Source organism: Cantharellus anzutake (assembly GCF_015039405.1).
Source record: "Cantharellus anzutake strain C23 chromosome Unknown EI90scaffold_69, whole genome shotgun sequence".
Classification (NCBI taxonomy): Eukaryota; Fungi; Basidiomycota; class Agaricomycetes; order Cantharellales; family Hydnaceae; genus Cantharellus; species Cantharellus anzutake.
In genome coordinates this window covers 27,064-54,456 of record NW_024067019.1, presented here as the reverse complement: position 1 = coordinate 54,456, position 27,393 = coordinate 27,064, and the positions used below count along the sequence as shown (strand labels likewise).

The following is a 27,393-nucleotide window of genomic DNA, read 5'->3' as shown; positions in this document are numbered from 1 at the left end:
CATGATATCAAAATCGAGCTGGAACATGGGAAGAATCCCCCTTTTGGGCCAATATACGCTTTGACAGATAAGGAGAGGGATGTCTTGCGAACTTACCTCTCTGACAACCTGGCCAAAGGGTTTATTTGTCCTTCAACATCGTCTGCAGCATCACTGATATTGTTCGTTAAGAAGTCGAATGGTTCATTGCGACTTTGTGTGGACTACCGGGGTTTGAACTCGATTACAAGGAGAAACCGCTACCCACTGCCTCTAGTCAATGACCTGCTCAAAGTGATACGAGGATGCAGTGTTTTCTCGAAAATCGACTTAAAATCCGCATTCAACCTCCTCAGGGTGGCTAGTGGAGATGAGTGGAAAACAGCCTTCAGAACGAATGAAGGATTATTTGAATACTTGGTCATGCCTTTTGGTCTTACAAATGCCCCTGCTGCTTTTCAAGGTTTTATCCAATGGGTTCTACGTGAACACCTGGGAATTTTTTGTGTGGTTTACCTCGATGACATTTTAATCTTTTCGGACTCACAGGAGCAGCACAATCAACACGTCCTTAAAGTCCTCCAAGCTCTCAGTGAAAATGGGCTGCTTGCATCGGTAGACAAGTGTGAGTTTGATAAGGAGGCACTGGAGTACCTTGGCTTCATCATGGGTAAAGATGGCATTGCAATGCACCCCAGGAAGCTCGACACAATCAAGTCATGGCCTGTGCCAAAAACGGTAAAGGAGGTTCAGTCACTTCTGGGATTTGCAAACTTTTACTGCAGATTTATATCGCACTACTCGGAAATTGCAATCCCACTGATTGAACTGACAAAGAAAAAAGGACCAGGAGTGTTTCCACTGGCAGGGGTGACCCTCGAGGCTTTTCACAGGTTACAGAGGGCATTCACCTCAAGCCCAGTACTTGCACACCACAATCCTTCTCGGCCAATTTTCCTCTTCACAGACGCCTCTGACTTCGCTATCTCGGGTATTCCCCATCAGCAAGATGATGAGGGACATCTACACCCACTAGCTTACTTTTCAAGAAAGCTGTCCAAGTCGGAAATAAATTATGGTATCCACGATAAGGAGATGTTGGGCATCATGGAATCCCTGAGAGAGTTCAGGCCTTGGCTAGTGGGAACGGACACTCCGGTATCTGTCATCTCGGACCACAAAAATCTCGAATATTTCATGACTCTTCGACACCTCAACCATCACCAAGCTCGGTGGTCACTAGAACTTGCAGAGTTCAACTTCAGACTGTCATATGCCCCTGGAAAAGAGAACCCAGCGGACCCCCCCTCTCGCCGGGCAGACTTTGTCCCTGAAGACGGAGATGCCGAAAAGGAAGTCAACTTTCAGAAACTGCTAACTCAGGAACATACGGAGAGATTATGGGTGGAAATACCAACAAACTCACCAGTAACAGCAGCAAGCACCACAGCTGACCTGCTCGCTACACCCGATGCTGACCTGCTCATGTTGTCTACTTCTGAGGTATCCGCAGCTGCTACTCCTCCATCACCTCCTCCATCACCACAACCACCTAGTTCGAGTTCAATATCTGAGGAGGAGTTGAATGAGGCGCTCTCTGATGACGAAGTATGGAAGTCCGCGATGGAATCAGGAGACAAAGACTGGAAGTTGGAAGAAGGGCTCCCATTGTTTCGACAAAAGATCTATGTCCCCCTGAGTTTGCGAAGCTGCGTGCTGTATGAACATCACGATAGCCTGTTGGCAGGTCACCCAGGATGGGCAAAAACGATCGGCTTTATCACCAGGGACTATAGCTGGCCACGTCTCAGTGCGGATGTCCGGCAATATGTCAGATCTTGCGACATTTGCCAACAGTCTAAATCGAACCATCATGCACCCTATGGGAAACTGGTCCCCTTGGAGATTCCAGAAAGAAATTGGGAAGCGATCTCAATGGACTTCATCACAGACTTGCCACCATCACACACCTATGATTCCATCCTGGTAGTCATAGACCGTCTGTCTAAGCAAGCACATTTTATTCCGACACACAAAGCACTTGATGCCCCCAGCTTAGCCCAACTATTCATTGCGAATATTTTCAAACTGCATGGGTTTCCACGCTCAATAGTATCCGATCGAGGACCAGTCTTCGTGTCTGAATTTTGGAAAGCCTTGACGTCACAGCTACAAGTTCAGTTGAACTTATCAACAACATATCATCCACAAACCGATGGACAAACCAAGCGTGTAAACCAAGTACTGGAGCAATTCCTTAGGGTCTATTGCTCATACCAGCAGGATGATTGGGTAGATTTCCTTGGAATAGCAGAGTTCCAGTACAACAATTTGCAGCACAAACCTACACAAGTATCCCCCTTCTGGGCAAACTACGGCTTCCACCCTACGTTCACATTGGTTCCAGGTACGAGGGTGGTAAACCCAGCAGCAGCGGAATTCGCTTCACACATGGAGTTGATAAAAGAAGAACTGCAGGAGGAGTTGAAATTGGCACAGGAATCCGCAAAGAGAGCTTATGATGGGAAAAGATCGGACTCGCCTGACTTTACACCGGGTGATTTAGTATTGGTATCTCGATGAAACATTCGAAGTGGCCGCCCTTCATCAAAACTCGACTACCGGAAAATCGGACCATGTAAAGTTCTGGCAAGAATAGGGAATAACGCGTACCGTCTGCAATTGCCCCCCTCCTACATGAGGCTACATCCAGTGTTCAACATTAACCTGCTCAAGCATTACATCCACCCAGAAGAGTGGGCAAAATGACTAAGGTTGGAGCACCCTTCCTGGGAAGCCTTGTCCTTGCTTGCTGAAGACAACCCATTAAACATCAAGAAAATCTTGGATGTACGAAAAGTGGGCAGACGTTTCGAGTACCTGTTGGAACAATCAGATAAACCCAGCTCAGAAACATCCTGGTTCATGCTCAACGACATTCCGGACACCTATAACGAACTGTTAGAAACTTTCCACTGTCGACATACGAAACTACCACAGCCACGGAGAATTTTCCCAGACACGAAACCGACATCTGAGCGATCACACGACGTTTTGGCTCCTGCTCCTCCCCTGCAACCAATGGATAGACCCAGCAACATGTACACACCGCCGCCTCAGACGACTTTACGCTCAGGTCGCATATCTCGCCCCGTCAACAAAGATAGAATCACGAATTCGATCACGAGTTAGGCCTCGCATTTTGAGAAGGGGAAGATAATGTTACGGTTTGACGTAACACCGACGGATCTAGTTCGGACCCAAGCACCTTGCCCGATAATCCAGCCTAGTTTATAAGTGGACCACATTTGCCTAGTCAGAACTGTTACACGATGTGTATATAATGCGGTTGACCAGTAAGGAGTAGTCCCTTAACTGGTCAACGCAGGTTACCTGCCTCAATTTGACTTTGGCTCCTAGTTTTGTTCTCGTGATCTGAGCTCTCTTGCTTCCATCTCATTTGATCCTATGTCCTAGCTCCATGAGGCCCGTAACAGAGCACACACGATATTTCAGCAGTAACCCAGCTGTCTCCATGCACCATCCATGAGGATCTCTGTAATCCTGTTGGAATCCGCAAGTGACCAGAACCTGCCGGAATATTCTGGATTATTGTGGGAAATCCCCAGATAATTCCAGGATATTCATGCTTGCATATGCGCGCTTGCGCAGTTACCTATTTTATGTATATTCACGTTGTAATATATTTCGTGTATGTATAAATACTTGATAAATATGCACAGATGTGCGTTGACAAGATAGTTTCTAGCTTACCTCTGATTGATCGCGAGTTGAGTATTGCCTTATCAGGAATCCCCTGACCACCTTTGCTGAGACCCGTGGCCGACGACGCTCTTAGTATTCATGCTATATCATTATTATCCATGCCTCACATGAGTATGGAAGAGGCTCTTGTGAACCTGAAGACCCCTGCACCACAAGCGCTAAATGCCGAATGTATTGACACTGAAATTGACCCTGATTTCCGACCATTTTTGGACAATCATGAGATCCAACTCGGGTCATGCATCCAAATCTGATGTGCAGTTTTTTTTGATGGTTGCTGTAATTTCTTTCCTTCCCTCAAATGCCAACTCAAGTGAGGTTTGTTGTCCATGCCAAGGCATTTGCTCACTCCTTGTTCAGGAGGCCATTCTCTTTTTGAGCTGCACCAGCAGCTTCTCAATCCACCATCACCAATGATGCTATGAGTGAGGGTTTATAAGAGTTCTTAACGATGAATGAAACATGATTACATTGCCAACTGCTACCACTTCTGCATTGAGTGCTTGGTCAGCACGTCTGTACATACCCAGTTTCCAAATAAGTGGTTTCCATGTTTGAAGGTAAGAGACTGATCTGTTACCATTCTAAGGTGATTTGGATACTATCAACTCCCTCATTCAAGTGAATTCACTTCATTTAGTTTCCAACTTCTCCTCCCTTGTGATTTTGCTTCTTGCTGCTTCTCAGTGTTCACCTACATGCCTAAACAACAACATGGTAATTGTGTGGCTGTTACATACTTGTTGGAATTCCAGCCCAGCATGGGTGTGTGTGATTGGACATATGTAACTCACACTTCCAACTTGCCCTTTGGATCCTCAGCAAACGTGCCTATCATGTGTTGTGTCTTGCTTCGACCTGCTGTTTATCCTGAGAAGCACCCCACCACGCTCTCTCTCTCTTGATGTTCTTTACAAAGAGTGGAAAACACTCTTGTGTCTCTCATTGGCCCAAGAAGTTTTCCCATTTCTCCAAGACACTCCAGTTGGAAAAGTCTAACTCAATCTTTGCTGCCCAATCACCCTGCAATGTATGTCTGTGTCGTCTGTGCTGAAGCAAAAACCGTGCTTGCTCAATGCAGTCACAACCAGCAGATCTCAATGTTACGATGTCATGCAAGGACATTATCACATTCACACACCACATCCATTTCTGAACATTCCAGTAAACCTAACAACACCCCTTGTCATATCTGTACATACCTGATCCCAATCCAACCCCCGGACCCTCCGCTTCACCACCTCCGGAGTCCTACCCTACCCCCACCCGCTCCAATACCCACCTTCAGATGTCTTGTCACCTCCTCTCCTCACTTGTCTTGTCACCTCCTCACCTTGCTCCTCTCCTCACTCCTCACATCGCTCCTCTCCTCATCACCCTTCTCCTTCTGCCCCTCTTCTGCCAACCTCCACCAAGTTATGACCTTCCACCACCATCCCGTACCCTGTACTTGGACACCACTCATGCCTTCGCTCCGAGATTCCATCATGGTCCTGACCTCGGACTTTGACTCCACCTCAGCTTAAGTCCATTGCATTGGTGACCTATAAACGCCATTGCCAATATTCCTCAGACTTCCGACTCTGCCTCCACAACCTCCATAAGCTCTGCTACCTCCAAGCTCCACAGAATGTTCTTGGCACCTTCACTGCTTGTACTGTATCTTCACACTTTCCCCTCATCCCTATTTGGACTACTGCTTCCTTCTATTTTAGCCAGTTAGTCATCAACCCCACTTCACCTCATCCTCCTGCCCCTCTGGGCTTTGCCCTCCCTACCTCCTTTCAGATGTACCATAGAGTCTAACCCATGACCTTCGGTACTGCTCCGTTTCCGTAATTCCCTTTGTCTCCATTCGGACACCTTTGATTTCCTTGTGCTTTCATCTCCCCATTATATACAAGCACTTGTACATACTCGTTTTGGACCCTCAGTCTAAAATAGACCAGAAATGCCCCCTAGGGACTCCCTGCTCACTGCTTCTGAAATTAAGGACCAAATGGACAAACAGCAATGGCACAGTGCTCCCCTTGAGTCGCTGAGGCCAAGGTCCCTCCTTGCTAAGTCTCCGGTTCCACTCCAGAATCATCTGCCCTCACCCAGTTCTAACACCCCTTAGTAGAATGGACAAAAGTCACATGCACAGGCATGTGCGCTAAAAAATCTCTCAAAAATCATAAAATTAGTTCTGCAAATCTGATTCCAGATTTCCATATTTGTAATGTTTATAAAAGGGTATTTACAAATTAAGTTCTGGCAAGTACATAATTGGTGGTGCTTCAGCCTAATGGCTAATGAATTACCGTTCATCATTGATTTGGTTGGGTCTCAGTTCAATTTGTAGCTATTATGCTGTTTTTTTTACTCCCCCCTGGGACTGGGCCAGGGGATTGGGTTGTTGGGTTGTTGGGTTGGTGGGTTGGCATTGGGCATTGGGTTGGGGGGGGGGGTTGGTGGCTGTGTATTGGGTATGTGTCTATTTTTTAAAATGAGTCAGGTTGGGTTGGGTTGCTTATACCATAGTTCAGATTCAGAGTTGAGCAATTCAGAGACTATCTGTCAGGGCACACCTGCCTGACCCGGGTCCACCTGGGTCCACCCAGCCACACCTCACCCGCTGCCCATCCTTCTCCTTCCTCCTTCCCTCCCCTTTCTTTCTTTCTTCTCTCTCTCTTCTCTTTCCTTTTGTCAGGGCACACCCGCCCGACCCGCCTCCACCCGGGCCCACCTCACCCGGTACCTCTTCTCTCATCCTGCACCCTTCCTTCCTGTTCTTTCCCCTCTCTATCCCTCTTCCACTTCTATCTCTATTTCTATTTCTATTTCTATTTCTACTTCTATCTCACATGGATGACCTTTCCCTTATATCTATGTATTATCGACCCACCCGCAAGGTGCACATGACATGCCTAGCCCCAGATGCCCCAGATGGCTCTAGGGTGCAACCTAGTGCACGCGTGTGCAGCATACGCCCTCAGGATCCCCCGTGGGGACACCCGGGTGACTGCAGCTGTATGTGGGGTGATGTGGCAGACCTCATGTGACCCAAGCCGCATGTATATAAACACACCTGGGGTGGGAACCAAAGAAGTAACCTTCTTCTCAACATTCCCACTTCAGTCTAAGTGGCCAGGGATCGCTGTCCCGCTTCGGGCCTGCCAGTATGCATGCCCGATCTACCCCCTGTGAGGTCCTTAGCACCGGACACTACGCCCAGACCGCCTCGACCCCGGACGTGTCCCTGACACCTTTATTTCATTCTTCCCATCATTCTCTTCCTGTTTATTCTTTCTATTTACATGGACCACTTTCCCTTGCATCAATGTACTATTGACCCGTCTGGCCCAGACACCCCGGACAGCTCCCTGCCATGCCCAGCACGCGCACCTGCAGCAGATGCCCTCGGGATCCCCTGCAGGGACACCTGGATGGCTGCGGCTGTCTCCAAGGATGACGTGGCACCCATCATGTGACTCAAGCTGCATGTACATAAATGTACCTGAAGTGGGAACCGAAGAAGTAACCTTCTTCTCACCTTTTCCACTTCAGTATAAGTGGCCAGGGACTGCTGTCCTGCATCAGGCCCACCAGCATGCACACCCGCTTCACACCTCGAGAGGGTCCCTCTGCTGGGCGCTACATCCGGGCCCCCTCCACCCCGGACCCATCCCTGACACTATCCCCACACCTTGATCATTTATTTATGATAAAATATGATACATATTCACATCTCTAGTTGGTTTTAAAATATATTTCCTCATTTTCATCATTGTGCACGTGGCTTTTGTCATTATTAGGTTTACATACCATTATGCTATCTCCTCGATTGGTGTTCTCACCGTCACCGACTCCACCACCATGATTCCAAATCTGCAAAGTATGTCATCAGACCCTAAAACACCATTGGTTACCTGGTGAATGATTTGCTTTTCAGTGTGGTTCCCCGGGTTCTTTACTTTGTTACTTTGGGTGAAGGGGTACTGGTAGCTAAACATCGCGCCAAGAGATGACTCTTCTCTGTCAGGGACCGGTCCGGGGTCGAGAGCGTCTGGGTATATCGCCTGGCGCTGAGGGCCCAGTGGGGTGTGAAGCGGGCATGTACGGTAACGGGTCCGGCACAGGCAGATGTCCCTGAAGTGGGAATGGTGAGAAGAAGACTGCTTCTCTGGTTCCCACCCCAGGTATGTTTATATACATGGTGCTCAGGTCACATGAGAGTTGCCACATCGTCCCCATGCACAGCCCCAGCCGCCCGGGTATTACCATGGGGGATCACGAAGGGATCCGCTGCAGGCACGCGTGCTGGGCGTACCCGGGGGTCGTCCGGAGCGTCCGGGGCTGGGTGCATCGTGCATGGGTCGCAGGTGGGTTAGTAGTACATCGATCAAGGAAAGTCGTCCATGTAAATAGAAATAGGAAGAATAGAGAATGAGACAGAGGAGAAATAAGAAGAGGGGGAAGTGGAGGGAGGAGGAGACAGGAAGGGGAAGAAGGGGGTAGCAGGTGGGGTGGAGCTGGGTGGAGCTGGGTGAGGTGGGTGTGCCCTGACATTCTCCTTGTTTGTTTTCATACTACTTGGGGGTGTCATTTATCTTCTATGGTCAACAAGCCATTGAGAGGCCGTGCCATGATAGTATTTCTGGATGAATAACTTATATCCGAGATCGATTTGATTCATTACACATATGACGTGCACCAACAGCAGAGTTAAAACAAGCAGTCAACATCTACCACTTGATGCAGGGAATTTCGTAAGACAGCTAGTAGTGCCGAGACTGCATGAGCTTTTGGCTCTGCTCCGAATGACGATCGTTCCTGGCCTGGGGCTGCATGTCATCGAGTTAACAACTTTGGACTCCTGTCCTGCACTGCACCGTTGAACCTATTGTCTTGACTGTCTCTACGAAGCAAATTACCCACACTTGTTGCTATGTTCCCTGCTTGTAGCCCTCATGCCTCAGCATGCTTGATCAATTTTTCCCATGATCCTCATTGCTGCAATCCAGTGAAGAAGTGCTGGTACGGTGTGGGAAAGGGTCTGCATTACTTCATCATCTTGGGAGTCCAGCTCACAAAGGAGGGTGATCCAATGACAGCACACAAACCTCAGCTGGGTCGACACCAACTTCCCGGTTCAGGCTGGAGATTGGAAATGTCACAATTTATGTGGAAATGCCATTCCGTTGGCGATTGGTCCAGTACCGTGCATTTCCCCAGTAGCTCCATTGCCAACAGCACGACTTCATGTTTTGGACAGAGCTTGAAGAACGTACTGAAGTAACTGGTAAATAAATCGGGCTGATTAACCATGAGATGACTCATAGTTGGCCCCAAACCTCAGCAGCAACACTTCCTGGACAGTAGAGATGAAGAACCAGCAATTGTACTATGTGTCTGCAGATCAACGGTGATAGCCAAGCAGTGAACATTGACACATACTTTGGTCAACCTGTATTGCAGGGACTCTTTTTCAATAGCACATAGAATTTGCGCAGCTGCAATGAGAGGAGGCAGGGTAGGGAAGACCATAATGGCCTCTACGCTGGCCTTTTTGTTTGCATAATCAAGGAGGTGGTCAAGTCGACCAGAAAGAGCAGCCTGTCAGGGTCCCACATTTTAGCTCTGGGGCCATCGTTAGAAATTCATCATTACATACTGTATCTGTGGCACTTGACATCTGGAAACCTTGTGTCACAAATGCCCGCAACGGGACCTGGCAGTCCAGTCTGTGATCCAACCAGAGGTAGAAGTCCTTCCCGTCAGCTTGAGCGACATGAAAGATGAGGAACTGACGTCACACTCCTAGAACATCGCCATATCGCTGAACAGACGCAATCCTAGCATTAACAGCACGAGGACTGTTGAATAAACTTTCACAAAAAGTTCGTACAGGAAATTCTCGATATGGCCGAGAGTCCAAGCATTTCCATGAAGAAAGCGCCTGCCGATGCAATGCTTGTGACTTTTTTCCTGAAGGACGAGGTAAAAGACTGGGCAATTGTGGACGAGGTTGATAATGAGGTGGAGGAACGAGAAAAGGGGCCACTGAGTCGGCTGCGAAGCGACGGTGCTTTTATGGAAAATGGGTTGTTGAAGGAAAGGCGTTCGGGCCCCGAGGAGGAAGTAATAGATGGGGCAACTGCAGAGGATGCTGATAATGAAGAGGAGGAATGGGAAATGGGGGTGTTAAGTCGACTGCGAAGCGATGGTGCTTTCATGGAAAACGCGTCGTCATCGTCGGAAGGGGGTCGAGTGAGAGCTCGATGCCGGCATCAAGCTATTAGAGTCAAAATGAGTGAAAGTTCGAGATGTTACAAAACCCATCCTTCGAAGAGGAAATCATCGACGGAGGCTAGTTCAGGATATAAGGGAGGATCGATGGTCACAGGGCTTAGCGAAGTCGAACTGAAAACCGAAATGGTATCCGCATTATTGAAAGAGTCTCCGGCAATTTGTGTGTTGGGATAGGGACAACACAGAGAGCGTTTCTAATAAGGGTATCGAAGGCTTGAACAGCAAGGCTCACAGATACCACTCACCGCCAACAGAATCTACTGAACTTTCACCTGCATTCCGGGAGCCAGTAGCGCTGCCGGGGTTCCGGTAGCCTGGTGTCGTTGCAGTAGAGGTCTGGGCCAAACCTTCGTCCTCTGGAAGAATCAACATAGGAAGGTCCATGTCCCTAGATAGAAGAAATCGGAGGTGGAAGATGATGACTTGGAAATAGAACTAGGCGCCAGAGCTGTCAACATCGTGATATGGCCATCGCCGTTGGGAGCCAGAGCGGAGGGGAAAAAGAGCAAAAGGTACCAACCTACTGCAGATTATCCTCAACAATTTGAATGATGGGGGAGATTGGCAACGTCTACGGAGCAGAGCGGCGAAGATTCGAGAAGACGCATGGTGAGAGTGTGGAACTACATTGGTAATATCGGGAAAACGGCCAGGTGTATGCAGGCAGGGAGAAGCTCTTGTCGGACTTGATCCTATTGCTGAGTGTACTGCAGCTAGGCGGCGGAGCACATCCATACTCACACCACAATTCCTCAAAGCTTCATGAGGGTGCCTGAGATGTGCGCTTGTATGTAGTGTCTGTGCGCAATCGAGTAACACACATGTATTGGATGGCCAGCCATTCAATGGCAAGAGGTTCCCAAATCAAGCATCTCCAGTTGAAAGCCACAGCCATGCCAAGCACTTGAGATCCGAGCCGGATCCCACGAAGGCTACAGGGGTCAAGCCCGTTCTCTGTCACTGTCCAGTCAACTGTGCGCTGCGAGCGGACTGAGTGTATGAACATCAGCGCGAGTCTCGGCATGCTGTACCTGCTCAGCCCGGGGGCGTTGGGTTCAACACCTCCTAGATACTTTATAGACCCACTATGCAAGCTGGCCAATATCCGGTACACGAGTCCGCTCCTAATTATTCTCTACCTCTTCGTCCCAGTATCATCCACTCTCAATCACTATGTGCCCTCCTATAAACCTGTGGCACGGTATGGACGCTGCATGACACCCCTCGGTGGAACATCTCCATTCTACCCCATCATATTCGTTTACAGACCATCCGCAAGGGATCCTACACAAATTCCTAGGTTCTGCACATCAGATTGGGGTCTTACGTACCCCTCTCAATATTCATATACATGATTTCCTCCATTTTTACCGTCTCCCACACTCCCTGTAAATTAGCCCAGTGGTAGATTCACCTGTTCAAGTATCCGAGTGCGGACCTTATATAATGCCCAATGAAAAGCTAAATGTTCATTCATGAGGCACAGGTACACAAGGAATCGGATAATCAGGATTGGTCATCATGAACGGGGCATTGGGATGACGCAAGGAAATGATGATGTCAATTCAACATGTCAAAAGGAGCAAATTACATGCATATGCCAAGAGCCTGCTAATATGTAGTAAACTCTGAACAGGTTTGCCTCCGATCGCTAAAAGTTAAAAATTAGTCAAGTTAGAAATTAGTATTGGCAGTTGCGATCCTTGTATATGCCCAGCAAAGTTAAGACCAACGTGGTCATACCACGCAAGTGCTAAATGGAGGGGGGTACAAGTCCGTCTAAATTGATGAATGCGATCATCCCTCCCTCTCCACCAATGCTGACATGGTTACCATGTTCCGCGATTGGACAGCTAGGCTTGAAGTAGTCGGGTAGCCAACAGATGTGCAGGGAAAGGTTTTCGCGCTTGATGCAAAGAGCATTATGATCAAGAAAGAGATGGGTGGGTGAAGATGTGTGGAAGGATGTTGAAATTGGGTTGGATACATCAGCAAAAAATTGTTATGCTCCTGAGTGCTCCGGAGTATCGAGAGCACTGGGAGAATCAGGAGGAGATTGGCCAGTCCAGGAACAGCTCATTTCCTCCGGAGTTGGCTAGGTACTCCAGGGCACTCCCAGGAGGGCCTGGAGCATTGCTTTGTGCACAAACATATCCAGTAAATACAATTTAAATGCTTCAAAGTGTATAGGGGTGAGAAGCTTCTGGGAGCTCCTGGAGCATTTGAAAATGAAAAGGAAAAAAAGAGGGAAGATCCCCCATGAATACCTCCTACCACAAGACTAACACAACAAGACACTGCTTAACATTTAGATCAAACACTATACTATATATCAAGGACACTGAGACTCACCAATACACAATCAAAATTTATGGCCTGATATATGATTAATCTGACAACTTAATCACTTTCGGGCTGGCAGAATATGGGGGAGGGGGAAATGGGGGAGAATGAGGGGGGGAAATGAGGGGGAAATGAGGGGGAGAATGAGGGGAGAATGAGGGGGAGAATGAGGGGGGGGGAATGAGGGGGGGAATGAGGGGAATGAGGGGGGGATATAGAGGGAAATGAGGAAAATTTGAAAAATAGGGACTTCTAAAAAGTTGAAAAAAATAATCAGGGAAAAAATCAAAAAAATTCAGGAACTGTAGTGCCTTTGAAGTGCTTTCAGGATATATAATTATTTGCAAAATCGAGGAAGAAATGATGGAGAAAAATGGAAAATACTTTCGGAGACCCGAGAAATAATGAGAACTGAATTGATGGGAAAGTCTGAAAATTGAATAGGGAAGTGAGGGGAAGCCTTGTAGCATTGTTATTTTCTGCTGTTCTAATTTTTCCTGATTGTTCTTGGTCTCACTCCCAGCTGCTACTGGATACTCCTGGATGCTCCTGGAAGCTCCTGGGAGGGTCCAGGAGCAGCTAATGGAAAATACTTTTGGAGACCCAAGAACTGAATTGATGGGAAAGTCTGAAAATTGAATAGGAAAGTGAGGGGAAGCCTTGTAGCATTGTTATTTTCTGCTGTTCTGATTTTTCCCAATTCTTCTTGGTCTCATTCCCAGCTGCTCCTCAATACTCCTGGAAGCTCCTGAAAGCTCCTGGGAGGGTCCAGGAGCAGCTGGGAGTGAGACCAAGAACAATCAGGAAAAATCAGAACAGCAGAAAATAACAATGCTTACAAGGCTTCCCCTCACTTTCCTATTCAATTTTCAGACTTTCCCATCAATTCAGTTCTCATTATTTCTCGGGTCTCCGAAAGTATTTTCCATTTTTCTCCATCATTTCTTCCTCAATTTTGCAAATAATTATATGTCCTGAAAGCACTTTAAAGGCACTATAGTTCCTGATTTTTTTTTGATTTTTCCTGAAAATTTTTTTTTCAACTTTTTAGAGACCAAAATTTTCCTCCCACTGCTCCTGGCACATTACATACTCCTCACCACTCCCTGCTGCTCCTGAACCCCCTCCCAGGAGAACACTATTGGCTCCAGGAGTGCCCAATCTGCTGTTTTGTCTCCCACATGCTCCAGCCACTCTTGATGCTCCGGAGCATAACAGACTTTTGCTGATGTAGGTCGCTTAACTTTGGAAAGCTGAAATGTTTTGTCTCTTGCTGACCTCGGATGCGAAGTGTTAAGGCATCGGTGGAAAATAGCATTTGGTGGGGACGAAAGATCTCATTGAGCTGCATCACGAAAATCGGACTGGCGCTCCCACATGGTCCAGATGCTCCCAGGTGCTCTGGAGCCTCCGGAGTGCTCTGGACCAGGGGACTTTGCTCTAGTTGCCTGTCCGATTTTCGTGATGTGTGTCTGCTCAATGCAACTCCTGTCGGCAATGTCCCAGGCACACACTCTGCCATCCTTGGAGGCCGAAACAAGATGGCGTCCATCAGGCGAAAATTCCACACAGGATATGGTGTCAACATGACCTTTCGTTGCCTTTGGCCCTCGAGTGGGTAATTCCATCGTTGCATCCCAGACATGTACAGTGCCATCCCAAGATGCCGAGGCCAGATAACAACCATCTGGCGAAAAATTCACGGAGGTAACCCGATCAGTATGCCCTTTCAGCTCTCGAAGAGGCGCTCCTGTTGCCACATCCCAGATGCGCACTGTGCTGTCGTCTGAGGCCGAGGCCAGATGATGGCCATCTGGCGAGAAATCCAAGGATTTGACGTCATTGGTATGTCCCTTCAGCTCATGAAGCGGGACTCCTGTTTCCGCATTCCAAACATGTATGATTCCACTCCACAAGCCTGAGGCCAGATAACATCCATCTGGTGAAAACTTCACAAAATGGACGCTGGAGGCACGTTCTTCCAGTGTTTGAAGAAGTGCTCCTGTCGATGCATCCCAGATACGCACGTTGGTATCATCTGAGGCTAGATAACGCCCATCTGGTGAAAAGGATACAGAAAAGACCAAGTTATCATGATTCAATTTCCAGAGGGGCTCCCCTGTTGCTGTATCCCAAACTCGCACAGTGCGATCGCACGAGGCCGAGGCCAGACGAAGGCCATCAGGGGAAAATGTCACAAATTTCACCACGTTGGTATGCCCCTTCAGTTTTCGAAGGCATGCTCCCGTTGCCGCATCCCAGAAACGCACAGTGTGATCACCCGATGCCGAGGCCAGATGAATGCCATCTGGTGAATATGCAACGGAATTGGCCTCACTAGTATGTCCCTTCATTTCCCTCAGAAGCACTCTCGTCGCCGCATCCCAGATGCGCACGATGCCATCCCCACAGGCTGAGACTAGATGACAGCCATCTGGAGAAAATACCACAGAGCGGGGTCTACTTGGGCTGTGGATTGTCCCCGCTTGCGGTGACCATGGTCGGCTGCTTTCCATATGATGAGAAACAATACGGCATTCAACAGTACACTCCTTCCGAAGTGACGCATCTAACGCGCTACCTGATGGAATAAATGGATGGCTACTTCCGAGTATAGATAAGGACGAAGCCGCTAATGCACTCCGGGATCGCTCGACTAGACAGAGCAGGTCGCGAAATACGTGACTTATACTATTGACTGCTTGAATGCCGACCTTCAAAACGCCAAAGTGAGCCATATGCTAGTATCCAAGTAATTTTTGACGCACTAGCCATCGCTGTAGTTCTTTCATGCTTTGGCATGCTTGGTCAAAATCACCCATGATTCCCATTGCGGCAATCCAGTGGAGAAGAGCCGGGACAGCGTTGGAAAGGGCCTTCATTGTTTCACCATCATGGGACTCATCCGACTCACAAAGGAGAGTGACCCAATGACAACACACAAACTTTAGCTGCGTCGTCATCAACCTCTCGAACTCATGTTGGAGCTCAGGGATTTCTGCATTTACTTAGAAACGCCATAGCGTTGGCAACTGATCCAGTACTGCACATCGCCCAAGCAGTTCCAATGCGAAAAGCACCATGCCTTTCCTCGGAGAGAGCCCGAAAAATGGATCCACGTCATTTTTGAACGAATCGTAGGTAACTGGGGAAGGGGGATGCAGTGTATAAGCTTCTTGCAGCTACTGGATAAATTAGACAGTTCACGACTCCGACTCCAGCGTGATCCACATACAGATGATTCCAAGAGGTGTATGATACTCGATATTGGAGTGGTGAGATTATCTTCTTGAAGTTGTTCCAAAGATGAGAAAATCTGAACTAATTGACTAGAAAACAGGAAGTTAGCGGGAGTTGCGTAAATAGGCTGTTCACAGTGGAATAACCAATTGATTTACTAACTCGGTGAATCTGTTTGGGAATATCCGTGCGCCTTGGGTTCCATAGAGTCCATGTAGGTGCTCGTGTAATGTTCGTTGCAATGCGGCAATGAGGGCTTGGGTGGGTGTGGAGATTTGGAATGCGCTGGGCAGGGAACTGTGATAAGCGGACTGATAGCTCAAACCTGATCAGTGACGGTGAATGACGGCACGCAGGCCATTCTCTCACATGGTGGTGTTTTACAGTATCGAGGACAGACTTCACAGCCTTCCTTAGCCTTGAATCTGCCATTAAATCAGCGAATTTTATGATTGTCTCTGGATTGGCATTAATGTCTTTGGCAATGTGCGAATATGTCAGAACTGTGATGCGGTCTCGTCTCTCAGCACCGATTGTGGGATGGTTAAGAGACCCTCTCTCATACTTTGCCCCGAACCTCCGCAGCAACATTTCCTGAATGACCGAAGCGAAAAACCAACAATTTTCCTACATGCAGTTAGTGGATCCCTGATGAGGACACCTGCTCGGCCATTGATGCTTACTTTGGTTAGCTTGTAACCAGGGGATTCTGCTGCGATTGCGTACAGAACTTGCGCAGCCGCGATCAGAGGAACGGGAGTGGGGAAGATCATGATGGCCTCTACGCCGGACTTGGTGTTGGTGAAATCAAGAAGGTGGTCGAGTCTACCAGAAACAGCAGCCTATCAGTAGTACCGCCTCTTAGCTGCGGTAAAGACATCGAAGAGTCCATTACATACCGTATCTATCGCGCGTGACGTTCCCAAATCCCGTACCCCAAACAACAACAAGGGAACTTGGCGGTCCCGTCTGCGATCCAACCGAAGGTAAAACTCCCTTCCATCGGCTCGAGTGACATGCATGATGAGAAATCGATGTGGCACCCCTTGAAGATCCCCATATCGTTGAACGGACACAATCCTGGCATTTGCAGCACGACGACTGTTGAATAAGCTTTCGCAGAACGTTCGGACAGAAAAAATTCGATATGGCCTCGAGTCCAAGCATTCGGCGAAGAAAGCGCCTGCTGATGCAATGCTTGCGACTTTCTTCCTCAAGGATGATGTGAAAGATGCAGAAGATGTAAAGGATGGGGCAATTGTGGATGAAGAATCGGATAAAGTCGACCGGGTAAATGGGACACCAAGTCGGTCGCGAAGCGATACTGCCGTTGCAGAAGATGTGTCATCGGGCAGGGGAGGCTCGAGTGAGGGCTCGATGCCTTTATCAAGCTTTAAAAATTGGATGAGTGGGAGTTCAAGGCATCATAAAATTTATTCTTACCTCGAAGAGAAAATCATCGACCGAGGCTGGTTCTGGAAAAACGAGAGGCTCGGTGGCTGCCGGGACAAAGCCTGACAAAGTGGAGCTCGAAGCGAAGGAGGGAATCGTATTATGGAAAGATCCTTCGGCAGCTAAACGCTGAGACGGTAATAACATGGAGATCGCTTCTGATAAGGAGGTCGAAAGCTTGAACACGAAGTATCTAGAACTCCGCAAATAGCTCACTCACTATCGATGGGATCGATGGAATTTTCGATGGTATTCCCAGCGGCGCCAGCGACAACATTTCCGGAGTTCTGATGGCTTGACGTTGTTGCAGTAGGTGTAATAGAGGTCTGGGCCGAGCCTTCGTCCTCCGGAAGAACCAATGTAGGAACGTTCATATCTCTAGGTAGAAGAGATCGAAGGTGTTAGATGACTTGGAAATGAACTAGGCGCTAGGCCTGTCAGCATCGTGACAAAGCCATCACCATTGGGAGCCGCAGCGGAGGAAAGAAGAGCAAGGCACCAACCTACTGCAGATTATCTGAGACCTTAAGTTGAAGCCGTCCGTCGTCGAGATGTCCTATCCCGTCAAAATTCTCGATATTTATCAGGAATGGTGGGGGATCGGCAATGTCTATGGGGCAGAGGCGAAGATTCGAGAAGACGCGCGGAAAAGGTGGGGGAATATTAGGGAAACGACCACGTGGCAGGGAAAGAAGCTCTTCATTTGCTTATGGAGGTTGGACTTAATCCCACTGCGGAATATTACTGTGTGCTGAAAGGTACAGCTGAGCGGCGGAGTATATGCATACTCACCCACGACTCTTCAAAGCTTCATGAGGGCGCCTGAAATATTCATGTAGTTTCTGGGTGCAATCGAGTAACACATGTATCGGACGGCCATTGGCAAAAGGTGTTCCCAAATCGAGCATCTCCAGTTGAAGGCAATTCTGTCTGGGCCCAAACAACACCCAACAACTAACCGCATCGATCGGGTGCAGAACCTGATAGTTAACTGGAGGATTTGTTGTACGCACTGAGGACGACATACCGTTGTTAATGTTGTACTTCTTCGTTTCAGTATAATCCATCCTGCTGCTCTGCCCGTGCGGCGTCATGTAAGCCTGAGGTATGTCGTAGTTTGAATGCCGCTCTTCCTCCTGTCTGGGGCACCCTTCCGTTCGAAGCAGTTGCGTTTCGAATCATGCTTCCCCTTCTTAGGCATAATATGCCAAACAAGACGACACAAGGAGCCGCTCTCCGAGTCCATGTGCCGTACAAGCATGCGTCCTTGTCATTCTCCTAGTCATTCGACTAAGCGTGTACGGAGGCGGCGTGGGATTCGAACTGATGTGTCTCTAGAAATGGATAACCTGCTCTCCTGATATCTTTTCCTACTGAAAGCGGTAGTACTAGTGGTCCTTTGCGTAACCTCGTAGGCGTTCGGTAAGGACCACACTGCAAAACACCGGCTCTGAGTGGTTCAACGGCTGACTGCTGTGTACGCGTGTTCTGAGATGTTCGTAGGCAGGACTCCAGCCTCTATGACTTCGTAATAATAAGATGTTCGCTAGTTCCGGTGCGCCATGACACATCCCCGTTGCTTCGCCCGCTCCACTCGGTGGTTGCAGCGGCGTTGAGTGGCGCTACAATGGCCCTTCTGGTTATTAAACGTACCCAATCAGCGTTCGTCAGGTCCCTTAAAGTTCACATTAATATACACTCTCCACGGTTGCTACGTTGGACTGGCGGCATGTGTATGCTGTTCTGACCACGCCAAGTCACTATTGGAATAGAACTTCTCTTACGCAGTCCTGCTAAGTCACTCTGGTTCTGCTTTGTCGTGACTTTGACGCGATGCTGGGAACCACGACTAAGGATCGGGAGAGTGCGGCTTAATCATCCTTGATTCATTCACACTTCGACATCCCTCCAGCCCATGCCGCGTCCCACGTCCAGTCAGGCGATTCCTCATGAAATGCCACACAAATTACAATTTGACCCTCTCCCTCTCTTCCTCTACACCCCTGGTGAACGTTTGTACAACATTGACCCAGACCCGGGGCTCAAACGCAAATCAGCTCTGATCCATACTTTCGCAGACTTCTGGCTCGGTGACCAATTCTGCAGTCTTACATTCTCCCTTGCTTCCCTCTGGACTCTTGCATGTTCAGTCCACAATCACTGGGCTCCCGACAGCTATGAAAAATGCGGACTTGCGCATCATTGGCAGACGCCGTTTGTTTTAAGCTACATGCCGTCGTTGATACGCTTTCTTCAGTGCATTTAGTTGCTTGGTCTTCTAATGTGGGTACCCTCAGGGCGGAAAATACCTATCGAGTGTGGTGATGTACTATGTTTTCTACTACCTGTGGAGGCACAACGGCGCAAAAATTGGAGACACTGCCTTCATACTCATGTTGGGTACAGTTTATTGCTGGTTTTACATTTCGTCAAGCTCTCTGATCTGAATGTCACGTTCCCCAGGACCTACTCGTAGACTGGTCCTTACTTAATCCGATGGCGGAGCACAAGTTCCTCTGCACCGAGCTCTTATACAGGGACTATATTCCGGTGCGCCACCAGGCCCAGCTATGGTAACTTGCTCACGTTTCGCCGGACAGCATTATTATTTTGCAATCGTGAGCACTAAGGCAGTATTGTTACTGGATATGTCCTGATGGTAGTTGCTAGGTATTCAACGTGCTTATTCGTTATGGTTCTCTTACTTTCTGGTGCCTTCGGGGCTGAACATCATGCCGAGAACGTTCATTGCCGCGTTTCTCGAAATCCTTCGTAGGGCCCACTGGAATATCTGTGCATCTCTGGTGTCCCATCTGTCTGGAACTGTAATTTTGACATTTTGACACATGAAGACCGTCTGGAAAACGAACAGCTGGGTAACATGGACCAGTACCGGGCAACGCGGGAGATCCCATTGCTGTACACCTTCCAAGACGAAGGCGAGGACGACAATCCAGCTTCATCTGGCTTGAAAAGGCCTTCTCAGGACGCCTACGGGACTTCAAACTCCCATCTGTGCGTTTACCGCAAATGAATACAAAGCACATCCATGAGGTTCCGTAAGACGAGCTTGTATCAACTCTTCCCTTCGCGGACGTTGCGCGTGCAGATTGGGCATATGTGTTGGTTGACCGAAGCATGCAACTGGTCATCACAAGCCGTGCCATGACCACTCGACTATCCTGTGTAACCACGAGCTTTGTAACTGCATCTACTACCAGTTCATGTGCGCTATGAAGATACTCCTTGTAAATAGGAATTCTTAAAACGTCTGAGATATTGCGTAGAGCTCAGCTGCCAATACTAAATTATTTTTTAGCTAATTATTACGCCACTTGAACCAACTAGCGAAAATTCTTGGCATATGTACATAATTAGCCAACTCACTAACATCATCGATCGTTTCCGTGTGTCGTCCCAACGTCGAGTTCACGATAATCTCATTCTCTGATTATTCAATTCCTGCGTACCCTGCAGAACGGCCGCGAAGCGACCTTGAAGCACCCCCTCACCGAGTGCTAATCGATATTGACGATCGGCTGTGAGGGCACAGACCTCTTCCTTGCACGCTCATGGACATGTATTTGCATACGAAACTGCCTAGGGTACCTATGGTTACGCACCTAAAGCCTGCCTGGTGGATGCAACGGTCTAATGATCTAGACCAACAAATGCCTTGGCTAGCCGGTCATTGAATCTACGCGATCTTAGAGCGATATTTGGTGAGGAAAAATGACCATAAGTTTGGAGCAGCATGCAGCCGTGTCAGTGGAGACGACGATCACCCACAATGATCGACGCTCGACGCTGAAGGCAAAAGTTAGCTGGTATGGTGAGCTTCGGAATGATTGAATGGAGCCTGGGGGTGGCGTGGGCCAGTGTGAGAGCTGCATCGAGCGGTGGGGATGTGGGTGCAGGGACATCACTTGTGCGTCCGTCCATTCATCGGTGCAGCTTGTTCGTCCCGAGGTCATGGAGCGGCTGTAGGATGCAGAGGAAAAAAAGAAATGAATATGGATTAGCAAGTGATTAGTTTTGAGCGCAAGGAACGGGATCGAACCAAACCCGTTTGCACCGAGTTATGGTCCTCTTCGTTGTCTCGTTTAGTGGGTTCCGCTCGGCCTGGTTCAGGCTAGATCTAGATCACGTGTGGCGCGTTGCGTGGGTTGGCCAATGGGGGGGCACATACGCAGCTGCCTAAACGAAAAGGGTTCGATTGTGATGGGAAGAGAATGAAGAGGGGTACGGATATAGCTCAAAGATGTGTACCGTTGGACGGTGGCCAAGGCATAGGCACAATTATAGATTGCGGGTGTGATATTGAGGAGGAAGGGAAAAGGAGAGTTGTACAATCGATTGATTGGGTGATTGAGTGTTCGTCGTTGCAGGTGGAAACACGATCGGAAATGAGCTGGAGGAAGAGAATTGGGCAGGACAAGGCTGCGTGCACCGCTGAGTCCACGTAGTATTCCAAGTGCGAAACATTCAGGAGTTTAAATGTACACATCTCCGCTCCGCCTTCACTCACAGTAGCGTGACAGTTCGTACTCGAGTTGTGAGTCTGACCGCGAATAAAAGAAAAGGGTAGATATCACAGATTGCTATTAGTGCACGCATCAGATGAATATAATGTTCTCGGATTTAGTGCGTTGCTGAACGCTACTCTTTGGCCATTCGTGTGGGCGCAATCGGGGGATAAAGATGAGAATCATAACCAACGCCATCTCTGCCCCATGCCGCACACGCTGCAGTTCATGATTCACGGGGACTTAGGAGAATGAAAAGGACGCGTGCACCATTGATACTGAACGTTGGAAGAAGAATGCACATGGAGAGTGGTCCCTTGCGTCGTCTTGTTTGACGGATTCCGCAAAGTATGATATAGAGACGTTAAGTTGAAGTCGGATCGAACGTCGTCGCGTTGAGGATACGCAACAGGAGGAAGAGCGACATCCAAACTACGACACGATGGCGCACTGTGGGCCAGAGTAGCGGGACGGACGATACTGAAACGAAGAAGTTGGATACGAATGGGTCAAGCTCTTTCGACATGTCCTTTGACTCCCTTGACCCATTTTGTGGTTCAATCGTCGCAGTTAGCGCCGAGGCTCTCGAAAGCGACACCACTAACCATAACCTACGTTGGGGGGACTACTTTATCAAGTTTGGAGATCCATCGCTCCTCTACGAGGCCAAGACGCAACGAGATGACCCAGACGCACCAATCATTCCGAAGGTCATCACCCACTTCACCCACGACTATGTCGCATACCTGGTTTCGGAGTTCATCGATGCTCCCACCATTGGAACCTGGTTGGAATGTACGAACCCCAGTCAGCATGCGCTTGGCTACTGCGCGGTTGCGAATGCCTTGGATTGGCTCCGTCGCGTCCCCGCTCCGCCCGATGTGCCGATTGGCCAATTGGGGGGCGGGCCAGCCCGCCACAAGCATCGGTGCCGTTGAGAGATATGTGAATAGGGTTACGGTTACACTTTGCTACGTATTTTCAGACAGCTGAGTAAATCTCCTTCTAAATTTAGGCCACCGCCCGCATGGAGAAGTCCGTCTTCATTCAGGCCGATCCCACAGTCGGCAACTTCCTTGTGGTGTCGGAAAGAATAGTCTTGATCGACTTTGAAGACGTCAGCCTGCTCCCAGAATCTTTTTTCAGCTACATGATGAACACTACGAACGGCTTTGTCGAAAAGGTCGCCAAGTATTTTCCCGGGGAGCGGTTTCACAACTTGCCAACGATGCAAGCGGCTAAGTGCGTGTTGCATTTACACGGCGGGCCATGTCGTACCCGCTTATTATGGAAATTTCGATTGACGATGGGACCAGGTTTAAACGAACACGGTCACCCGGTTGATAAGTAGTGGTTGCACTTCGCTGCAGCAACTGTTCATCTTCACCGCCCTCTACTTCTCCGTTTCAGTATCCGTCCCCTCCTCTGGCCCACAGTGCACCATCATGTAACCACATGTGGTCGCTTGGATGTCGCTCAACCTCCTGTTTGCGTATCCACAACCCGATGACGTTCGATCTGACTCTGACCTAGCATCTATATCATACTTCCCCTTCTCAGGCGGAATTCGCCAAACAAGACGACGCAACTCTCCATGTGCTTTCTTCTTGAACCACAGTGTGTGCGGTACAGGCAGAGATGGCATTGGCTGTGATTCTCATCTTTATCTCTGGATTGCGCCCACGCGAATGGCCGAAGAGTAGCGTTCAGCAACGCCCTAAATCCGAGAACATTATCTGGCCTGGCGTGCACTAACCGTAATCCGTGATAGTCCGTGCTTTCCCTCCGTCTCTCCGCCTGCAGCGACAAACACTCAATCACCCAATCAATCGATTGTACAACTATCCTTTCCCCTTCCTCCTCAATATCGCACCCGCAATCTATAATTGTGCCTATGCCTTGGCCACCGTCCAACGGTAGACATCCTTGAGCTATATCCGTACCCAATCCACGCAACGCACCACACACGATATAGATCTAGCCTCAAATTCAAACCAGCCCTTCACCTCCTGAGCGGAACGTACTAAACGAGACAACGAAGAGGACGGTGCTCGGTGCAAACGGGTTTTGTTCGATGCGCTGCGCTCAAAACTAATCACTTCAGGAATGCATTTATCTTACCATTCCATTCGTTCCCCAACACACGCTTCAAGATGGACGCTAACCCATATTCATTTCCTTTTTCCTCTGCATGCTACTGCCGCTCCATGATCTTGGGACGAACAGGCTGCACCGATGAATGGACGGACGCACAACTGATGTCCTTGCACCCACATCCCCACCGCTCGATGCAACTCTCACACTGGCCCATGCCACCCCCAAGCTCCACTCCATTTAATCGTTCCTAAGCTCACCAAACCGGCTAGCTTTTTCCCTCGGCGTCGAGCATCGATCACCCCCACAATGTATGTGATTGTCGACTCCACCGACACGCCACTGTGATGAGACCCACTGCATGCTGCTCCAAACCCGTGGTCACTTGAATCATATTTTTCCTCACCAAATATTACTCTAAGATCACGTAGATTTGATGACCGGCTAGCGAAGGCATTTGTTGGTTTAGATCATTAGACCGTTGCATCACCAGAGATAGGCTTTAGGTGCGTTACCATAGGTACCCTAGGCAGTTCCGCATGTGCACTCTACCAAATGCATATCCAAGAGCGTACAAGGAAGAGATCTGTGCCCTCGCAGCCGATCGTCAATATCGATTAACACTTGGTGAGGAGATTCATTTCGCAGCCGTTCTGCAGGGTCCGCAGGAACCGAATAATCAGAAAATGAGACATTGTGAACTCGACCGACGTTGGCGTGGAAATGATGATGTCAGTATGTTACCAAGAATTCTCGCCAGTCGGTTCAGTGGCGTAATAGCTAATAATATTGATGAACGCAATCATCCCTGCTTCTCCCCCGATGCTAACGTGTTCGGCAATGGGAGAACAGGGCTTAAAGTCCAACAAACACGTAGGAAAACGTCCACGCTTGCATGATGCGGAGAGAGATAAAGCTGGGTTATGCTGGAATTGGGTCGGATAGGTCTTCCCAAATCGAGTTAGCCGAGGTTTCTCAGCTTCAGACCAAACAACTGAACCGCTCATTCCTAGAATGCATTGGAAGCGCCACGCGAGAAAAGGATTAGTCGTGCGCACAGAGCCATGCCACGATATACCGTCGTAACCTTCACTTTTTCGTTTTAGTTTGTTCGTTCTACTACTTGGTCCACGCACCCCCATATGCCTGAAGCCAGTTCTAGTTGGAAACAAGTCCGGATAGTCGGAGACTGGCCATCGTTTCCGAGCTATGCTTTCGGAACGAAGCAACGTCAGTGCGCGCATGAACGGTCAGCCTGTTCAGCTTGGACAAATTTCCTTCTGCTTGAATCGATATTAATATGTATGAGCCGAAAATAAGGAGCCCAGTTATATATTTGCGCCAAAGAGTGGCACTGAAATACTAGAAGGAACATACGTATCTTGGCCTTTTAATTTTGCCCCTTCGTTTCTTGTCCTCGTAAGTGCAATCTAATCAAGCGCAAGGAGTAAGTCGAATCTGGTAGTTGCTGCTGCTCCAAGCCCATGGGAACCTCCACCAAACTTAACTGGCCTGCCGAAGAATTTGCAGACTTTACTATACCGTGGGCACCAGACAAGGTTTAGTACTGAGGCAATTTGATACGCACACGCCACTAGAGACGAGCCGGAAGTGCGCAAGAGGTTTCTTACCTTGCAGCCAATAGTCGATATTGATTAGCGCTTGATGGGTAGATCGAGGCTTCGAAGGCCATTCCAGCAGGGGCAGGCCAGGGTTCATGGGGAATCGAATAATCATAGATTGGTCATCATGGACGGACTCATACAACATATCGATCCATATATATGCCATGCGTCCTCGCTGGTTGATCGTCGCGTAATAGCAGGAAGCCAATAGAATTCAGAATAGGTTCACCTTCCATCGACAGTTGAAACTGATGACACCAGCTAATTTAGTATTAGCAGTTACAATGAGTCCCTTGTATAACCTCAGTCATACTACACAAGTGCTAATCGGCAGGGGGCACAAGTCCGTTCAAGTTGATGAATGCAATCGTCCCTTCTTTTCCACCAATGCTAACATGGTTATAGTGTTCCGCGATTGGAGAGCTGGGTCTGAAGTAGTTGGGTAGCCAACAAATGTGCAGGGAAAGGTTTTTACGCTTGATGCAAAGAGCGTTGTGATCAAGAAAGAGATGGGATGGTGGAGATTTGCGGAAGGATGTTGAACTTGGATTGGATACGTCGCCCAACTCTGGGAAGCTGAAATATTTCGTCTCTTTCCGACCTTGGATGCGGAGTGTTAAGGTATCGATGGAAAATAAAATATGGTAGGGTCGAAAATTGAGCTGTCTCTGCCCAATGCAACTCCTGTCGGCAATGACCCAGGTACGCACTCTGCCACCCTTGGAGGCTGAAACAAGATGGCAGCCATCAGGCGAAAACTCCACGCAGGAGACGGTGCCAACATGGCCTTTCATTGGCTTCAGCTCTCGAGGAGGTATTTCCATTGTCGCATCCCAGACACCTACAGTGCCATCCCGAGATGCCGAGGTCAGATAACAACCATCTGGCGAAAAATTCATGGACCAAACCCGATCGGTATGCCCTTTCAGCTCTCGAAGAAGCGCTCCTGTTGCCACATCCCAGATGCGCACCATGCAGTCACCTGAGGCCGAGGCTAGATGATGACCATCCGGTGAGAAATCCAAGGACTCGACACCATTGGTATGTCCCTTCAGCTTTCGAAGCGGGGCACCTGTTGCCACATTCCAGACATGTATGGTACTACTCGACAAGGCTGAGGCCAGATAACATCCATATGGTGAGAACTTCACAAAATAGACATAGTCGGCATGTTCCTCCAGTGTTCGAACAAGTACACCTGTTGATACATCCCAAATACGCACGTTGTTATCATCTGAGGCTAGATAACGCCCATCTGGTGAAAAGGAAACGGAACGGACAGAATTATCATGGTCCTTCAATTCTCGGAGGAGCTCGCCTGTTGCTGTATCCCAAACTCGCACAGTGTGATCGTACGAGGCCGAGGCCAGACAAAGGCCATCAGGGGAAAATGTCACAGATCTCACCACGCCAGCATGTCCCTTCAGTTCTCGAAGGCATTCTCCCGTTGCTGCATCCCAGAAACGCAAAGTGCGATCATCTGAGGCTGAGGCCAGATGAACGCCATCTGGTGAATATGCAACGGAATTGGCCCCACCAGTATGTCCCTTCATTTCCCGAAGAGGTGTTCTCGTCGCCACATCCCAGATGCGTACAATGCCATCCATACAAGCTGAGACTAGATGACAGCCATCTGGAGAAAATACCACGGAGCGGGGTTCACTTGGGCTGTGGATTATCTCCATTTGCGGCCATGGTTGGCTACTATTCGTTTCATGAGAAATAATCTGGCATTCAACAGTCCACTTTGTTGGGAATGTTGCACTCAATGCGCTACCTGAGGGAATAAATGGATGGCTATTCCCAAGTATAGATAAGGACGAGGCTGCTAATGCACTCCGGGATTGCTCGACTAGACAGAGCAGGTCGCGAATTACGTGACTTATACAATTGACTGCTTGAATGTCAACCTTCAAAACACCAAAGTGAGCCATACACTAGTACCCATGTAATTGTTGACGTACTAGCCATCGCTGTAATTCTTTCATGCCTTGGCACGCTTGGCCAATTTCACCCATGATCCCCATTGCCGCAATCCAGTGGAGAAGGGCCGG

At 48.7% G+C, this 27,393-nt stretch overlaps 8 protein-coding genes across 8 annotated transcripts; 5 read left to right on the top strand and 3 right to left on the bottom strand.

Moving 5' to 3' along the window:
* Window positions 1–2,682: 2,682 nt before the first annotated feature.
* EI90DRAFT_2825793 (uncharacterized protein) lies at window positions 2,683–2,976 on the top strand (the record flags this gene model as incomplete). Its single annotated transcript, XM_039053587.1, is given in 2 exon segments — window positions 2,683–2,735; window positions 2,754–2,976. Coding segments are annotated over 2 exon segments (276 nt in total), but the record flags the coding sequence as incomplete, so codon positions are not given.
* A 6,091-nt stretch (window positions 2,977–9,067) lies between these two features.
* Window positions 9,068–9,442, bottom strand: EI90DRAFT_3130741 (uncharacterized protein; the record flags this gene model as incomplete). Its single annotated transcript, XM_039064337.1, has 3 exons — window positions 9,068–9,151; window positions 9,205–9,363; window positions 9,422–9,442. 3 exons carry the CDS (start codon window positions 9,440–9,442, stop codon window positions 9,068–9,070), a joined length of 264 nt encoding a protein of 87 aa, XP_038910992.1.
* Window positions 9,443–9,669: 227 nt separating this feature from the next.
* EI90DRAFT_3130740 (uncharacterized protein) lies at window positions 9,670–10,372 on the top strand (the record flags this gene model as incomplete). The annotated part of the gene is made up of 2 exons (XM_039064336.1): window positions 9,670–10,219; window positions 10,272–10,372. 2 exons carry the CDS (start codon window positions 9,670–9,672, stop codon window positions 10,370–10,372), a joined length of 651 nt encoding a protein of 216 aa, XP_038910991.1.
* A 577-nt stretch (window positions 10,373–10,949) lies between these two features.
* EI90DRAFT_3077436 (uncharacterized protein) lies at window positions 10,950–11,485 on the top strand. The gene has a single exon (XM_039061724.1). It carries the CDS (start codon window positions 11,058–11,060, stop codon window positions 11,412–11,414), a length of 357 nt encoding a protein of 118 aa, XP_038910990.1. The 5' UTR covers window positions 10,950–11,057; the 3' UTR covers window positions 11,415–11,485.
* Window positions 11,486–15,373: 3,888 nt separating this feature from the next.
* EI90DRAFT_2399796 (uncharacterized protein) lies at window positions 15,374–16,278 on the bottom strand. The gene is made up of 4 exons (XM_039052971.1): window positions 16,012–16,278; window positions 15,805–15,953; window positions 15,638–15,731; window positions 15,374–15,584 (listed from the first exon to the last, which is right to left on the bottom strand). The coding sequence occupies exons 1-4, from the start codon at window positions 16,231–16,233 to the stop codon at window positions 15,411–15,413; spliced, it is 639 nt and encodes a 212-aa protein (XP_038910989.1). The 5' UTR covers window positions 16,234–16,278; the 3' UTR covers window positions 15,374–15,410.
* Window positions 16,279–19,418: 3,140 nt separating this feature from the next.
* EI90DRAFT_3292457 (uncharacterized protein) lies at window positions 19,419–20,263 on the top strand (the record flags this gene model as incomplete). Its single annotated transcript, XM_039067336.1, has 4 exons — window positions 19,419–19,499; window positions 19,558–19,644; window positions 19,871–20,109; window positions 20,137–20,263. The coding sequence occupies 4 exons, from the start codon at window positions 19,419–19,421 to the stop codon at window positions 20,261–20,263; spliced, it is 534 nt and encodes a 177-aa protein (XP_038910988.1).
* Window positions 20,264–22,144: 1,881 nt separating this feature from the next.
* Window positions 22,145–23,375, top strand: EI90DRAFT_3019992 (uncharacterized protein; the record flags this gene model as incomplete). Its single annotated transcript, XM_039057447.1, has 5 exons — window positions 22,145–22,501; window positions 22,636–22,862; window positions 23,031–23,067; window positions 23,181–23,216; window positions 23,253–23,375. 5 exons carry the CDS (start codon window positions 22,145–22,147, stop codon window positions 23,373–23,375), a joined length of 780 nt encoding a protein of 259 aa, XP_038910987.1.
* A 979-nt stretch (window positions 23,376–24,354) lies between these two features.
* On the bottom strand, window positions 24,355–25,168 carry EI90DRAFT_2400248 (uncharacterized protein). Its single transcript, XM_039052972.1, has 2 exons — window positions 25,092–25,168; window positions 24,355–24,997 (listed from the first exon to the last, which is right to left on the bottom strand). Exon 2 carries the CDS (start codon window positions 24,956–24,958, stop codon window positions 24,455–24,457), a length of 504 nt encoding a protein of 167 aa, XP_038910986.1. The 5' UTR covers window positions 24,959–24,997; window positions 25,092–25,168; the 3' UTR covers window positions 24,355–24,454.
* Between the last annotated feature and the right edge of the window lie 2,225 nt (window positions 25,169–27,393).